The following is a 17,865-nucleotide window of genomic DNA, read 5'->3' as shown; positions in this document are numbered from 1 at the left end:
CTAAAGCCTATAGCGACATTGAATCTAATGACAATTAGCTAATGCCGGTAAAGGCTTTAGCACTCTTTGTTAACGTGCAAGTATTTGTTTCTGTTTCTTGTTCTTTGATTTTCTTTCTTTGTATGAACCTTTACGAATGACTCACGTGAACTTTCATGACATTAAGGGCGTCAAATATCTATGTTGAAAGCCTAGTTTGCCCCCTTTCACGAAACGTGAAAATGAACGAAGAACACAACAAGAATGAAGGTTGCAAGCTATATATGCCAGGTGGACGGAGATTTTATGGCCATTTAAAGCTCATAAAGTTAAAATCATGGCTTCGCCTTTTGATCGTGATTCGTTACAAAAGGTTGAACAAGATTGCGCTGAACTTCATGCATCTTCCCTCTGCTACACACACACACAATGTTAATGCATCTTCCCTCTTTGTTAGAAAATTAATGAATTCATTCAACTCACATCAGCTCACCAAGAGAGCCGGTATATATGTGAGGTGGAAGATTTTATGGCCAAACGCGCCTAGAAGCATTTGTAGACAAACATTTGGTCTAGTCAACGTCTAGATGTGTTTCGCTAACTATTGAGCTATAGTTCAGGTATGAAATTCAAAAGATTGGGATAGTTTAGATGTAATTTTTGAATATTAATAATTGATGTAAATAACCCGATTTAGCGGCAATTATGTCCTACATGAGACTCTGAGTTGAAAAGCGCCATAAAATGCGCGAGTTTGTTTGTGTTACTACACAGATTCATGTTGCTTTGATTCAAAATCTTTATTTTCACCGTTCACTGTCTCTAACTCGGAAATTTGTTAATCTTTATTAACAATAAATATTTGTACGTTGTGAATTGAATTTTCAATAACTGCACAAAGTGCGGCAAAGTTCCCTAATTTATAAAATATTTAGTAGCAAAGGCATCAAATGATATCGGAACTAGAATCAGGGAAGTAATCAATGAATAAGAACCCCTTTTAAGAAATTGACACAACATAATCATATTCTTTTCATAACTAAAATATCCGCATGTGTATGTAATGTATTGATATTATATAAATAAGTATAACCATGTATATATGACATGTAACTATGTATCGGAGATATACATCCATATACAATGACACTGTTATACAATATTAATACATTGTAGCAATTCATCTTTGTCATGAGCTGATTTTATTTTTCCAATTCCGACCAATTTAAATCTCATCTAAACCTTCATGAATTTTAGATATGAGCTCTTGTCGATGTTTTGATTACATATTATCCACTTGAAAGTCGAAACGATTCACATTTGCAGCATGTCGAGTTTCAAATCTGAGCTTTAAAGCATCCAACTCAAATCTCTTCTAAACACTCCTAAAATTTTCAGATTAACTCCTCTAGATGTTTTGATTATATATTGGTGCAGGTCGAATTTTAAATTTGAGCTTCGAAGCTCTTTAATGACGGATTGTAACAGACATCCAACTCAAATATCGTCTAAACTTGTCCTGAAATTTCGATATGAGCTACTCTCAATATTTTCACTTCTTTTGATATATTACTTAGTCGAATAAATTTACGACAAGTCAAATTTTAACATTTCAGCTTTCCAGTATTTCCAAGTGAAGCAACAACAAGGTCAAAATTTAAGTATAGACATAGACCTGATTAGTTAATGACCAAATAGATAATTAGCTGAAACTTGGGCTATTTTTTTGGTTAGAAACAAAAACACAATTAATGTCATTTTTCCTAATTAAAAAGAAGAAGAAAAACTAGAATTCAGGGCCCAAATTATTATTGTCTCCCCTTTAGGTCTTCATTTGTGGAAAAATAGTTGCCTCCACAGCATAAATACAAGATGAAGTCTTCAAAGGCAAAATCATTGTCCATTCAATCCGTACTCTGCCATCAGAACTCGTCACTAAAATCATGTTACTTCCAGTGAAATCCCTCTGGAAATTCAGGTTTGTATCGAAATCTTGGCTTTCTTTAATATCGAGCCCTGAATTTATCAAGAATCATGTTAAGAAATATCGAATCTTGGCTGATAACAAAGATTACACACAACATAGCCTTGTGTTGACCTATAGGCACTTCCCTATTAAGGGATATCAATACTTTCTTAAGAATTACTCCGTTAGTTCGTTACTTAATGACTCTGTGATTGAGGATTGTAACTTGGATTATCCAATGAATGACGCGGGAAAACATGTTTGGGTTGTTGGTTCAATTAATGGATTTTTTGCCTTGCGATTGCGGAAGCTGAAATGTTTATGTGGAATCCGTCAATTAGGAAGTTCAAACAGTTTCCTAATTATAGGCTTCATACTAGCCACATATATGGTTTTGGATATGATGAATTTCACGATGATTATAAGGTAGTGTCTGTTAATAAATCTGAGAGTCCACTTCAAGGTGAGGTTAACTTATATAGTCTAAAAGCTATTTTTTGGAAAAGTGTTGATGATTGCCCGAGTGAGGGGATATCAAATGTTTTTGGTCAGGTTTTGAACGGGAAGCTATATTGGCCCGCTAATGTTGCTGGACTAGATACATCGGTTGATTGGTACATAGTTTCTTTTGATTTGGCTGATGAAAAGTGGGGAAAGGTGGAGAAGCCCTGCTCTGATCAAGAAGGAGGCAATTTTCCGTCGGTGGGAGTGTTGGGAAATGATATTTTTGTGTTTTCTTTTAGGGAAAGTCATGCAGATGTGTGGGTTATGAAAGAGTTTGGGTCGTTGAAAAAAATGTATACCATCAAATATACAAACGCTTCTTTACTTATGTTATTCCTCCTGTTATTTCTCCGACACTATGTATGTCAAACAAAGGTGAGATATTGATTCTGTCTAAATCAACTTACCTGATATACAATCTGGAGGATGAATCTGTCAGATATACAAAGGTTGCTAAGTTTCGTCGCTATATTGTGTCAAACATCTACATTTAGTCTAGTTTGTCCCTTTTTACAAAACGAACCAAGCACGAGTGAAGGCTGCTGAAGCTCAGAGGGATGACAGTGTTGTTGGTAATGACTTGTAAGAATCCCGCCTTATATATTTTTCTGTTTCTTTATTATTATAAAAAAAAGACTTTGCATATGATACTCGCACCTTTACATCTCATCTACTTGGAGATCTTGTTTGTCTTTTTCCTTTTTGCATATTTCCATGAGACAACTATTTGGTTGTAATGTTTGGTATCTTCAACACTCAAAAGTAAATGCCATAGACATTTTGGCTCTTTTTGAGCGTTGTTTTAAGGGGATGTTGTGCCTCTAGATAGAATTGGAATATAGAGCGCGAGGGACATGGAAATCATGACGTGTAATAAACACGCCAATAACACTAAGCATATCCTTTGGTAGAATTTTATTGTTTGATACAAGGCATTCAGTAATAATCCTCTTTAAATTAAAACTTAATTAATAAGGAAACAAGAACAATATTAATAGAGTAAGGTCTAATAAAAAGATGATGGTCCAAACCAATAACAACATGACATCTCTAGTGGTGACTTGGGAGTGTGCGCGAACTGGTCTTTGACAGCATCAAACTAGCCGCTTATTAATATAAACCCAAACCAACGCCACTATTTGTGTCAAGGGCTGAAGATTTGGCTTGCCACAACTATCTTATTACTCTCACTTGGGTTACAAGTTCACGCTACTGAGCTCAGGGATTTACAATGTCTGTTGAGTTCTTATTAAATGTTTGTATTCGTCTTCTGCCACTGGTGTGGGACAAGACACACTAAATCCTACATCGTATGTTTAGCGTATGCGATTTTGACTTGCTAGGCATATCATCGTACATGCTAAAACATTCAATGTAGAATTTAGTGTGTCTTTGTCCCACACCGGTGGCAGAAGACGAATACAAACATTTAATAAGAACTCAACAGACACTGTATATCGCTGAGCTCAGTAGTGTGAGCTTGTAACCTAAGTGGGAGTAATAAGATGATTGGGACAAATCAAAGCTTCAAGCCTTGACGTAAATAGAGGGTTCGTTTGGGATTATGCGATGCTGGTGTAGTATGAAGTATTGTTATTCCAACACTAATAATACTTTGACATAGCAGTGTGTGTAGATGGGGTAACTCTCCCATCATTGGCTGGCTTAACAGAGCAGCTCTCTCGCATAATCACAAATCCTCGCTAGATATGTCAAGCAGTTATTAGTCTGGACCATCACCTTTTTATTTGTCAATTGTTTAGTTTAATCGGTTGTTTTTTATAATATTTTTACCAATATCAATTTTCGGTTATTTTATTTTGTATTGGCACCCATGTTCATACTTTGATCCGTACCTCCGAATCTTAAAATTTAGATCAGGAAGGATCCGAGTTCCGACTTCTAGATCTTCATCCTTATCGAACACTTGCACCCCAGTGCGAGCAACTTGGGTGCTATTTGGTTTTGCTGGTTTTCCTTGTTGCTCACATATAAACTGTTTTTACTAGTCATCATGTGAAATATCAAGAAGGTGCTTTGTTAACTGTTATGTACTTTGGATATTTCCGGAGGTGGAAAGCTGATGTTGAAGAGCAATTATCCCATCCTCTGCACGAATCAAGACGATGCTTCCCTATTCTCCATGTTTGCTGAATGTAGTATTACCTATGTTGTCGCTGCGATAAAAGTTGAAAAAAGCTTCTCCTTCCCTTGAATATCTGTTGTATGCTGTATCTTGAGATTATCGCGATAAATTTCTTTTATATATGTGAGTAATTCCCAGCTTAGTACATCTCAGATGGAATTTGAAGCTCTTTTCTTGCTTAAGTCCATTCAGACATATTGGTACAGTTTGTTTGATTTTTTAATATTTCTTAAAAAAGCAGTATATAAGAGTCATCACTTATAGAAGTTAGAACGCGATAAGATGAGAAGTCATATTGGACTTTGGTGAAACGCTGTAAACATCAAACTAATATTAGTTTTTTCAAAATTATTCCAATCATATTGGTACTATTCGGTTATTCTTTGATCTTTATTTAAAAACGTAATGAAAGAGTCCTCACTAGTAGAAGTTAAAACGCAATAATTAAGATGAGTACTCACATTGGACTTTGGCTAGATTTTCTAGACATTTTTTGTGTTACATGTTAAAAATTATTATTATCTTGTTGTCGTCATGATTCGTTATTCAAAATAGATACCATCAGGCTCCACTTTCCATTTGCATTGGGTAGTATATTTTGGAATAAAATCAATTGCTTCGTCAATACAATAGATTGGATTGAAATTGTTAAATACATCGAATACACTTTCTTTATCATCCCACCAAAAGTGAAAAAAGAATGAAGTGTTACCCCCACACTTTAAATTGCCAATCCAAATACTTTCCCACTTCAGGGAAATGATATTCAAGATCGTCGTCTCCAGATGCACAATGAACTTCTAGGTGAGTAGAAGGTTCAGGAGTACAAAGAAGATTGTATATTCACACCTTGTGCTTCTCTTCATAGACCGGCCTATGTGGCGCCCTCACAATTCAGGAAAGACAATTATCTTTTCCCACCTCCGATTGCAATTTGTTTCCTTCACTTCCTCTGTTTACTCTGCTATTTTGCCCTTTGCTTACTGCGCCACTTGCTTGTTTGGTATAAGCATCGAAAGACAAACTCTATCGTTTTCTAACCCTTTTCATTCCCTTTAATTTATCATATACGTAGCAAAAAAATTGTAATTAATTGGACAAATATCCAGAAACGGATGTCAACAAAGTTTCATTGGTATACAAAATCAATAAGGTAAGCGGATATTATCGCATAATCTTTAATCATTAACCACAAATAATTGTACGTTCGCGCAAAGGGAATGTAACTTACCTAATTTATAAAATATCAAGAATCATCTTAGTGTATCTGCTGATAGAAAGGATTACACACACCACAGCCTTGTGTTGTCCCAACTCAGGTATCTACCTGCTAATGGATATTGATTTGTTTTCACAAACTGTTCTGTTACTTCCTTACTTAATGACTCTGTTGTGATTGAGGAATATAACTTGGATTATAACCCCCGCGAAAATGTTTTTGTTCTGGATTTAGTTAATGGATTTATTTGATTTGCCCTTGGGTTCACTGACATGTTTATATCGAATCCGTCGATTAGGAAGATAAAGAAATTTTATAATCCTAGACCTACATCAACGAGGCCTGAGTATCGGCACATTGATGGTTTTGGATATGATGAATTTCAGGATGATTATAAGGTAGTCTGTATTTTCAAAACTATAAATTCAGATCAAGTTGAGGCCAGCTTATAGAGTTTAAACACGGATTCTTGGAAAAGCGTTGATTGTTGCCCGAGGGAGGGGCTATCAAATGTTTCAGGTAAGTTTATGGACGGAAAACTCTATTGGGCTGCTACTACTGATGGTCTTAATACATATGAGGGTGGGTACATCATTACTTTTGATTTGGCTAATGAGAAATGGGGAAAGGTGGAGAAGCCCAGCTGTGCAGAAGGAGGTAGGATTCCGTCGATGGGAGTGTTGGGAAGTGATCATATTGCTTGCTAGGCATATCTTCTCATATGCTAAAACATTCGATATAGAAATTAGTTTGTCTTTTCCCACACCGGTGGCAGAAGACGAATACAAACATTTAATAAGAGCTCAACTGACACTGTATATCGCTAAGCCCAGTAGCACGAGTTTGGACCCAAGTTGGGGCGGCAAGATGATTGGGACAAGCCAAATCTTCAGCCCTTGACACAATAGTACTGAGGATTTGACTTTTTCAAATCATCTTGTTGCTCCCACTTGGGTCACAATCTTACGCTACTGAGCTCTGTGATATACAGTGTCTGTTGAGTTCTTATAAAATATATGTATTCGTCATCTGCCACCGGTGTGGGACAAGACACACTAAATTCTACATTGAATGTTTTAGCATATGCGATGCACTAAATTCTACATTGAATGTTTTAGCATATGCGATGCACTAAATTCTACATTGAATGTTTTAGCATATGCGATGCACTAAATTCTACATTGAATGTTTTAGCATATGTGATGATGAAGACGAATACATATATTTTATAAGAACTCAACCGACACCGCATAGCTCGGTAGCATGAGCTTGTAACCCAAGTGGAGCAATAAGATGATTGGGACAACTGTACTATTTGGTTTTGCTGATTTTCCTTGTTGCTCACATATAAACTGTTTTTACTAGTCATAATGTGAAATTATCACTCAGGTGCTTGTTAACTGTTATGTACTTTTGATATTTCAGGAGGTGGAAAGCTGATGTTGAAGAGCAATTATTCCATCCTCTGCCGATCTGCACGAATCAAGACGATGCTTCCCTATTCTTCATGTTTGCTGAATTTAGTATTACCTATGTTGTCGCTGCGATAAAAGTTGAAAATGCTTCTCCTTCCCTTGAATATCTGTTATATGTAGTATCTTGAGATTGTTGTATCAAAGGGTTGAACAAGTTTCTCCTTCCTTTGAATATCTGTTGTATTCTTTATCTTGAGATTATCGCGATAAATTTCTTTTATATATATGACAATGTTAGTGCTTGATTTGTTCAGCTTGTAATGAATTTCCAGAGTACAAGCTTTAAAGGGACAAGTTTTTTATGTCAATTGTGTAGGTGTGCTTCTTCTTTCCAATGTAACTTTTTGATTCCATGTACACTCAAACATCTCTGCAACGACATCATTTGCTTAATTCTTCTTCCTTCCGTATCTCAATAGAAAATCCTCTCAATGTGACCTGATTGTTTTCCGTACAGAGAATCCATAAGCGTTAGATGGAGACTTTGTTATCCACTGATTCAGAATCCCAAACTTGGGTTTCTATGACTTTTCTCCGTAGAGCTTGATCCTCCCTTGTGAATATCGATCTCCATAACCATTTACGAAGGAGACTGTCATTTTGAACTTTTAAGTTTGTTACTCCGAAACCACCAGCTTTTTGCCTGAGGTACCCCTCCAAAGTATACTGAACTTTTCCGTTTGTTAGCCTTTAATCAAGAAGTCATATAATACATGTTAAAACAGTGTTGGATATGAGTAGCAGAAGGCGAATTACCTCTTGCAAACCTGAGGTGAGTAATTCCCAGCTTAGTACATCTCGGATGGAATTTGAAGCTCTTTTTTCTTGCTTAAGTCCATTTAGACACCTACTTAGGTACTCCATGACAATAGAAAACAGGTAAGGATACATGAGATCTCCTTGTCTATCTCTCTTAGCAGCTGGAAAGGGAGGAGCTTATGCTTCACAGATGATGCTGGAAATCACCTTCGGTAATCTGGCTGCAGGGATCTTAGATATGATTTATAAGACTATAGAGCAACAAGCTATAGGCCTAAAATCCTTTGCAGTACAGTTTATAAGACTACATTCAATTACATCTTTTTTTATCAGGCATCAAGATTGACGGTGGCCAGGGGCGTTATTCAATTGATTATCTGTTGTATGTTGTATCTTGAGATTGTTGAGACAAAAGGTTGAACAAGCTTCTCATATGCGTAATTTCTTCATACCTATGACATTGTTAGTGCTGGTAAATGATACATGCTTTAAAGGGAAGAAACTTGAAAAATGATTATTCAGTAGTATACTTGTGGTGCTTTGTTTGAGAATTTTTCTCTAAGCTGACAAAATTCCTATATATAAGGTTCTAGTTTTCGAGTTGTTTGTCCTCGTTTTACAATAACAGAGAAGTTAGAAAATTAATGTATTTATTCAACTCACTTTGGAAATGAGCATATAAGGAAAAAGCATTTGCTTGCTTGGCATATCATCGCATATGCTAAAACCTTAGTGCGTCTTGTCCCACACCGGTGACAGAAGACGTATACATATAATTTATAAGAACTCAACAGACACTGTATATCGCTGAGCTCAGTAGCATGAGCTTGTAACCCAAGTGGGAGCAATAAGATGATCGGGACAAACCAAATCTTTAGCCTTTGACACAAATAGTGCGTTGGTTTGGGTTTATAATTAATAATAAGCGGTTCTTGGTAATAGTATGAAGTATTATTATTCCGACACTAATAAATAAATAATAATAGTACTTTGACATGGCAGTAAGCTGTGGGAGTTGATGGGGTAACTCGCCCCTCATTGACTGGCTTAACAGAGCAGCGCTCTCACTGTCTCACATTACATGACAGCTTCTGATGGCTGTCAAAGACCAGTTCACGCACACTCCCGACTCACCACTAGAAATGTCAGGCAGTTATCGGTTTGGACCATCATCTTTTTATTTGACCAAAAATTAGACTTCGAAGTCCATTCCAATCATATAGGTTTCTCATGAACCGAAACAGTTTTGGATCAGAGTCGACTCCTACATACTTGAAAGGCAGTTCTCCACAGTAAGTTCAATAACTTAAGGAAATATTGAACTTACTGTGGAGAACTGCCTTTCAAGTACGTAGGAGTCTACTCTGATCCAAAACTGTTTCGGTTCAGGTTAGAGAAAAATTCTCAAACAAAGCACCACAAGTATACTACTGAACAATCATTTCTCAAGTTTCTTCCCTTTAAAGCATATATCAACTGGAAACAAATCAAACACTAACAATGTCACATATATGAAAGAAATTCACGCATAGGAGAAGCTTGTTCAATCTTTTGTCTCAACAATCTCAAGATTCAACATACAACAGATATTCAATAGAATAACGCCACTGGCCACAGTCAATCTTGATGCCTGATAAAAAAGATGTAATTGATTACCGAAGGTGATTTCCAGCATCATCTGTGAAGCACAAGCTCCTATCCCTTTCCAGCTGCTAAGAGACATAGACGAGGAGATCTCATGTATCCTTACCTGTTTTCTATTGTCATGGAGTACCTATGTAGGTGTCTAAATGGACTTCAAATTTCATCCTAGATGTCCTAAGCTGGGAATTACTCACCTCAGCTTTGCTAGCTGATGACTCGCTATTTATTGTAAGAGTTGATTTGCCTTCTGTTACTCATATCCAACATTGTTTTAACATGTTCTATATGGCTTCTGGATTAAAGGCTAACCTAATGAAAAGTTCAGTATACTTTGCGAGGAAGTGTGTACTCCAAAATGCATTGGTGGACTTCAACTTGTGTAATATTAACTTCATCTCAATTTCCCCCCTCATGGCCTTAGCTTATTCAGAATGACTTTCAATGTTTCTGCATGCCTTATTGCATATTTGTTTTGTATGTGTATATTTTCTTTCTAGAGGGATATTAATGTAGTTGTTTAGTTAATAATCTGTTTTTTTCTTTCATTTGGGGTCATGTGGACTTCACAGACATGAAATCCTCCAATACTGCCGCCATTTTCTGCCATATTAGAAGGTAACTATGAACCTTTACTTTTTCAGTTATCGAACGCCTTTTGGAAGGGATGTACTAATTTTAGTATCAGTACAGAGTGTTGTGAAGTACTGTAGTAGAAAAGAAAAATTCCCATGAATCAGGATGCGTATGAAAAATCTTTCATTTGTGAGGCTGTAATTCTTTTTTCTTATACATAACTTGGAAGTTTTGGTTTTAGCACTTGTTTCCTTGTTTGAGTTTTGGCACTTTTCTCTTTGCTTTAGTTTTTTCATGAGAGTTTTTGTTTTGAGTAGCTTGGTAATATTTCTTGGCTTGTAAATGTTCTAGATGGCACTGATCCAGATGCGGTGGCAAAGTCGTTGCATAAGTTTGTGAACTATGGGAAGAGAAACAAAGAGTCAGTGGCTGAGTTGCTAGTTACACTGTTAGCCAAGGTACTGGGAATCCAGTAAATCTGGCTCATTATGGTCTCGTTTCATTGCAGTTATTGTCGGTTGAGAAGCTATGGGCCAAAGGACTATGTTCAAGTACCTACGAAGCATCTTGGCTATCTAAAACATGGGACTCCAAAGTTTGCTGCATCAGTGCAGTTATCTTTCACTTATTGATGTCCTTTGTGCTAAGTAATCTTTCAAAGTGCTGTATTAATGGATTATCGTGATCTTTACGGGTTGAGGATTTCACTGATCGGTCTCAAAATGCTGTAAGAGCTATTGGGAAAGCAGAAGTGATACGCATATACAAGTGTATCCAGCGTACTAGCGAATACATTTCTGCTTTTATGGATGGCCTTGTCGAAATACCCACATTAAAATATCAGTTGTTTGGACGTGCTGCTCCCTTTCAAGACGGTTCTGAGACAAGGAACATTATAGAAGATGGAAATACAACCACTCTTCCTTGTACGGATATCAAGAAGCAGGATCAAAGTAAAGAAAGCCAGAAAGGAATTCAGTCAACTATACCTTCTGAACCTATCACGTCAAAAAGAAAATGGTCTACTGAAGGTTGGGAAGGATTAACTTCAGTGAGCTGTGGACAGTCAAGAGGAAAATGGTCTACTGAAGGTTGGGAAGAAGTACGTTCAGCGAGTTGGGGACAGCCTAAGGAGGATGGTGGACCACCCGACTCTCCTTGGTCAAAAGGAAAATGGTCTACCAAAGGTTGGGGAAAAGCATCTTCAGCGAACTGGGGACAATCAAATGGGGACAATATACCACCAGACTCTATCTGGACGAAAAGGAAAAGATCAGATGAAACCCGGGGAGGAACTTCTTCTTCTCAATGGTTGGGAAAATCAGACACAAAAAGTTGGCCCAAAAGAAAGCACAACAATAAGCATGCACCTAAGGCTAAGTGGTCGAAAATGCAGACAAGAGGTTTGGGAGGAAGCTAAATTAACCATTTGGTTCTGGATTAAGTAGGTTGCGTGTATCTAGTTGAATCATCTGCAACAACTTTTACATTCTTGCTAGAACGTTGGGAGTATTTCTTTTGAGCTAGGTAATGTATCCATCGTCATTCTCTTGTTTTTGTACTGGTCCGTTAGGACATTTTGTACAGATCGACCTAGCAATGACCTTAGCAAGATGGAATGTTAATTGCTCAATGTACATTTAATTTTATGTACCTTACGAACATCAAGGAATTGAAGGAAAAATAGATTCTTAAGAAGTCAATTCTCTCTCTCTCTCGATCTACTTTACTATGAATAACAGAGGAAATAGTAGATTTCATTCATGTTGTCAATAAATGTCTCAAATAAAAGTTACCCAATTTGATGTGTAGAGTTATTCGATACTCGTACTGGCAAGATATAGCAAGTGTTCGATATAATAGTCGAAATGTGTGCGATATGAACCCCACACCATCATTATAAAAATAAAAAAATCAACAAAGAAAGACAATCAATCAGAAAAGTTCCATCAAATTTCTATGACAGTAGAAACTTGATTCCAATAAAAATAAAAAACATACTAAAAGAAACAAGGTTTTTAAGTTCTAGCTGAACTTAACAAGTTAAGCCCGATGCAGAAAGCATCCCGCATTCACGCAGGGTTTAGAAAATTTATTTAACAACATAGTCTAATATAATAATAATAAAAATCTAAATTTTGCTGCCTCTAATAGTCTTAATATCATCGGCACTAGCTATAGCATCCATTGAAATACCAGCAATCCCTCTTTTTGAAAATCCAGCACAGTAGAGCCCATTCTCTCCTTTCCAATTTATCAATGTGCCATCTTCAAGGAATATTGAGCTATAATCCTACATACAAAAGAAAAAATTAGTACATTATTTGAGACAATGATGGTAAAATTAATAGTAAGTGAAATTAGTAATCAGGAAAACTTATCGAGAAAAACTTATCCGCACACAATATTTATAGGCAAGTGGAAAATTTCAAGACTCAAATTTAGAATTAAAAAAAAGAAGAACATAGTGATAATTTGCAAAATGTACCTTTAGCCACTTGGTAGCAATATTCTTGTATCCAGTAGCAAAAATGATTGCATCAAATTGATGTTCATCTCCATTGTCAAACACTACTGTATGTTCCTTTATGTCCGATATTCCATGAAGTACCTAATTAACAATTCACCAAAAGTTATTTCACAAAAAAAAACCAAGTATTATTTCCTTTTTTTATGATAGATTATTAATGCATATTAAATGAACTATTTACACAAATTTCTGTATTGGCCAAAATTACTAAATTCTACCAATTTCGTAACAATAACAGTTAAATTGTTGCCCATGATAATGAACATGTATTTTTACTCTTCTTCATTAAGTACTACTACTAGGTTCTTGGAAGTAATCAAATTTGAACTCGTGATGTGCGCCTAACAATACATCACATGTTGTATTTTTACTATAAGACCAAAACCCTCGGAGAAACTAAAGCCATCTGTTTTTCACATATTATTTTTCAAAATAGAATGAAATAAAATAAAGATAGTATCTTACCTTAATTTGTCCAAGTTTAATCTTGTCAATAGCACCAACATCAATTACTGGGGATCTACCTTTTGATATTTTAAAGGAAAATGGGCTTTCTTCTGGTTGGGGTATTCCTAATTCTGCTAAATTTCCGAACTTAAATTTTGCGTACTTTGCAATTACAGTATCAACCAAAGATATTGGTAAATATTTTAGTAACAACATTGCAGTGTACACCATCTCCCTTGTTAGAACATGAATCTGCAAAAACATTAGGACAAAATATATTAAAACTTTTAGAATTAACAATCATATTTATCAAAAAATAATAATTGATTGTGCATGTGAAAAACTTGCATCATCTAGCTATAGAAAAGTTATAGCACTTTGGGAAAACATCATGAACTATAATGTACATATTTATGAGTGTAAGTTTCATCTTTTGACAATATATTAAAAAAGAAGTATGAAATCAGATAAATTATAACGTAATTGTATATACCTTGTAGTATTCAAAAACATAGATCAAAGTTGGTAACTGGAATTATCAAGGGTTCTAAAAAAAGAAATATATATGAGTAATGCACGAAAGATTAAATTAAAAGAGAAATCAAAATTTCATATACAGTTAGTGCAAATAATTTTTGTGCTATCATTTATCAAGTCATCTAACTGATATCTATAGATATGTTTCTTCAAAATTATGAGATTCAAAATCTTAAAAAGTAAAATATGTTATCTGTGCAACATGTAAAAATGACGATGTATAAAATTGTTAATAAGACAAACTTAGCAAAAATCAAGATTCTACTTATAAGAAAAAGAAACCCTAGTTCTTTTTCTTCGAATTCAGTTCCTCAAAGTAAAAAATATATGAGTTATTTATACTTATACTAAACAACTTGTCACCTCACCAAATCCTACTCTTCTTTTTCTCACGATATAAAATATCCGATGAGACCTGAATTTAAAATTTCTAATTTTGTGCGATTTTGAAATGGAATAATGAGATGTTTCTATGTTTATAGGATATTTAAATATCTATCCCAAATTTTTTTATTTACAATAATCCAACATCATATTCCTTAATCACTTTCTAGTCAATCAGTATTCCCTTTTTAAAGAAAAATTGATTTCATTAAATCAACTTTGAATTCATAATCGAGGTTGTTTTTACAATTTTATATAGTGCTTGGAGAGTATGTTTGTGAAATTTAACACAAATGACGAATCGGTGGAAGTTATTGGAGGTTAAGCTAATTCAAAAATAATTTTTTGATAAGAAATACCACAAGGGTATATATGACTGGGTGGTCAATAAAGTAGAATGAAAATCATGAGAAATCATGTTCATATTTCGACCCTTTCACATAAGGGTATGACCTGGTGTTGATGGTCAAGAAACCCATACCCAATCTCTTGATGAATCGAGTTACAACATTACAAATGCTAGTAAAAAGTAACAGGTACCATGTAAAATAGTTGATGTACAACTAAACTAATCGAACACAACCATTTAATTTTTTTATAACAAACACAAACCTACTCACATGCAAACAAATAACGATAAAAGTAAAGATAAAACATAAATAGATAGAGAGACTTACTGGACTTCTCACAACAATTGATGTGTGACTTTCATAATTTGAAAGATCAAAAGCTATTTCCATCCCAGAATTTCCTGATCCAACGACCAATACCTTTTTATCCTTATATTTTTCACCAGATCTATAATCACTTGAATGGATTATTTCGCCTTTGAAATTTTCTATTCCTAGCATTTTTGGAATATATCCTTCGTTGTTTTCTCCAGTAGCCAAAATCAAGAAATCACTAGCATATAATTCGATTTCTCCGCTAGTCAAATTTCTTGATTTGACATTCCATTTCTTTTCCGCACTGTTGTAAAAGGCCGATTCAACACAAGTTTGGAATTTTGGCTTGATGTTGAAATGCTCAACATACTCATCTAAGTATTGAATAAATTCTTTTTTCGGCATATACTTAGGTGATGAAGTTGCATGTGGCATAAATGGCAATGAACAAAAGTCCTTTGATAGATGCAAATGAAGTCTATCATAAGTCTTGTTCTTCCACAAATAAGCACAACAATCTTGTTTTTCTAAAACAACATTGTTTATGCCCAATTTGTTTAGACAGGCTGAAACAGCCATACCGGATGGTCCAGCTCCAACCACAACAATGTCAATTTTTTCCTTTGTGAAATTAGCCATTGCAAAATTTTCAGGAAATTAAAGAGAAGTTTTTTTTTTTTGAGAATGTTGAAAAGAAAATTGCAACTGTTGGGTTTTAAAGGTGTGAACAGGAAATGAAGGGTTGTGACTCTCCTGAAGAGTTGTGACTATGTCGAAGGGTTGTGAACTTTATGAAAGGTTGTGTCCTTTCTAAAGGATTGTGACCGTTTGAAAGGTTATGCCTTTTCCAAAGTGTTGTGACCTTTCTGAAAGGTTGTCTTCTTTCCAAAGGGTTGTGACCTTTACCCTTTGTTGGCTATAAATAGAGTGATTTTCTCTCATTTTTCTGTATCGAATTCTTCCCTTCTTTTGCATACATTTCTTACAAAACAAAATCGATCGATCGTGTCTGTGTGTGTGATTCGTTGCTGTCAGTTTGAGTTCGTTGAAATTATCGAAGTTTGAGGTACCGCTACTTCTTTAATGGTTAATCCGTTTTATCTTGGGTGAAATTAATCTGCAACCTCGGGGTACTTGAGGGGATTAAATTTCTTAAGGACACATAGTGGGTTCTGTGGACTCGGATAGTTCTTTGTGTTTTTCTTTTCATCTTTTATTATTTCTGGTTTGCTAATCTGAATACAGGAGATAACAAGCTTAAGAATTTATTGATGGTATTTTATGTGGTAAGGAAATTACTTCTATTTTCTGTGTTCTTTTTATTGGGGAAAGAACAAGATGAAAAGTAGAATTATTTTATCATATGATAAAAGAGATTTGGGATGAATTAGTACTACTTTAATATGTTCGAGTATATTTTTTGTAGTAAGTTTTCCTTGGATGGGTAAGATTATTATTATTTTCTTCCCAAGTGCATTCAAGCATTACACCCCTTCAGTTTTCTTTTCAATGAGAAAAGTTATATTATGCATAAAGGCTAAGATGAGCACTTTAATTTTTTTCCTATATTCTTGGTTTTATATAACTATAAGAAGAAGTAAATGAACAGATGTTATCTCCTAACAATATTTGAACATGAATTTAGTTTCTCGTTGAAATTCAATGTTTTATGAGGAAAATTGGAATATGATAGAAACTGGAAAAGAAGGAAAAAATTAGCAAGAAAAGTGACTTGAATGGAATCATTCCTGACAAATAGAATGTGATTCAATGGGGTAATAATCAGGTTTTATCTTTATTTCCCTTGTATTTTTTTTCTATCCTTTATAAGTTATGAGATTTATTTCATAAATGTTAGGATAGATGATCATTATTGTGATGATCTCAGAATATATCTTTATTAATATTAATATGTATTCTGTTTAGAGGAAAAAAAGAAGAAAAACTTTTGTAGTTTTCTACTCCATGTGAAATTTGATTATGTTTAACTTTTGGAGACTAAAATCTTCTGGATTTTTTTTAGTCATTTGGTTTGAAGAATATAAGAACTTCACGAACAAATCAGATTGTGCATTGGTTTGAGAAATATAGAAACTTCACCAATTTGTTAAATACTCTATTTGAATTAATATTCTGACTTGAAGAGTACAAAATCTTCGTCAGGAATATTAAGGCTAAATGATTTGAAAAAGATAAAATCTTCATCGTTAGCTAGAAACATTGTTGTATTTGAGGTTTCTGGAGATTATAACCTTTTTGGTTTACTACTCCGTCTGAATGCGAAACTGATGCGAAAAATATAAAAACTTCATCAGAATTCAAGGTTCATTCGGTTAACGATTAGAAGAATATAAAAACTTCATCGTTAAACTAGAAACAAGTTGTATAAAGATTGAATCTTTATTGTTAGTATTCTAAATACTAAGTGTACAAAATCGAACCGAAAATCGAATCAAACCGCAAACCGAGTCAAACCGGAAAAAAAGCCTGACTAGTGGTTTGGTTTGACTTGGTTTGGACTATATTTGGGTTGGTTTGGTTTTAACTAAAAACAAACAACCCGAGATCAAACCAACCTGACATTATATATGTAATTTTAAAATTTTATTTTATACATAAAAATATTTACTTTGATATAATTTTAAAATATTTCTTATACTATTTCATAGTTTTTATCTTTTAATATATTATTTCAAGTTTAAAACTTAGAATTTGGAATGGTCCAATAAAGATTATAGTTCATAGATGTTGATAATTATAATAAAACTTAAATCAAAATCAAATTAATACTAATGCAAAAAGAAAATCAATTCAACACTAAGAATGACAATAATATTGAATATTTGTTCTTTAGTTTTACATTGGTTTAGACAATTAAAATACATAATCTAATTTTAATTTTCCTTAAATATTTAGTAATGTAACTAATACTTATTAAACTTATTTTAGCATGATTTAATACTTTTAAATTATGATCATTTTCATTATGACGTTGCAATATTTATTTTATATGATGATTTCATTATTATTTTTTATT

General features: G+C 34.3%; 1 protein-coding gene across 1 annotated transcript; it reads right to left on the bottom strand.

The window, feature by feature from the left end:
* Positions 1 to 12,396: 12,396 nt before the first annotated feature.
* LOC107063205 (probable indole-3-pyruvate monooxygenase YUCCA10) lies at positions 12,397 to 15,467 on the bottom strand. The gene is made up of 4 exons (XM_015314779.1): positions 14,841 to 15,467; positions 13,261 to 13,494; positions 12,754 to 12,876; positions 12,397 to 12,558 (listed from the first exon to the last, which is right to left on the bottom strand). The coding sequence occupies exons 1-4, from the start codon at positions 15,465 to 15,467 to the stop codon at positions 12,397 to 12,399; spliced, it is 1,146 nt and encodes a 381-aa protein (XP_015170265.1).
* Positions 15,468 to 17,865: the final 2,398 nt, after the last annotated feature.

The sequence above is a fragment of the Solanum tuberosum genome, unplaced genomic scaffold (assembly GCF_000226075.1).
Source record: "Solanum tuberosum cultivar DM 1-3 516 R44 unplaced genomic scaffold, SolTub_3.0 scf00319, whole genome shotgun sequence".
NCBI classification, from domain to species: Eukaryota; Viridiplantae; Streptophyta; class Magnoliopsida; order Solanales; family Solanaceae; genus Solanum; species Solanum tuberosum.
The sequence above is the reverse complement of the archived record's forward strand: the minus strand, read 5'-3'. Positions and strand labels throughout refer to the sequence as shown.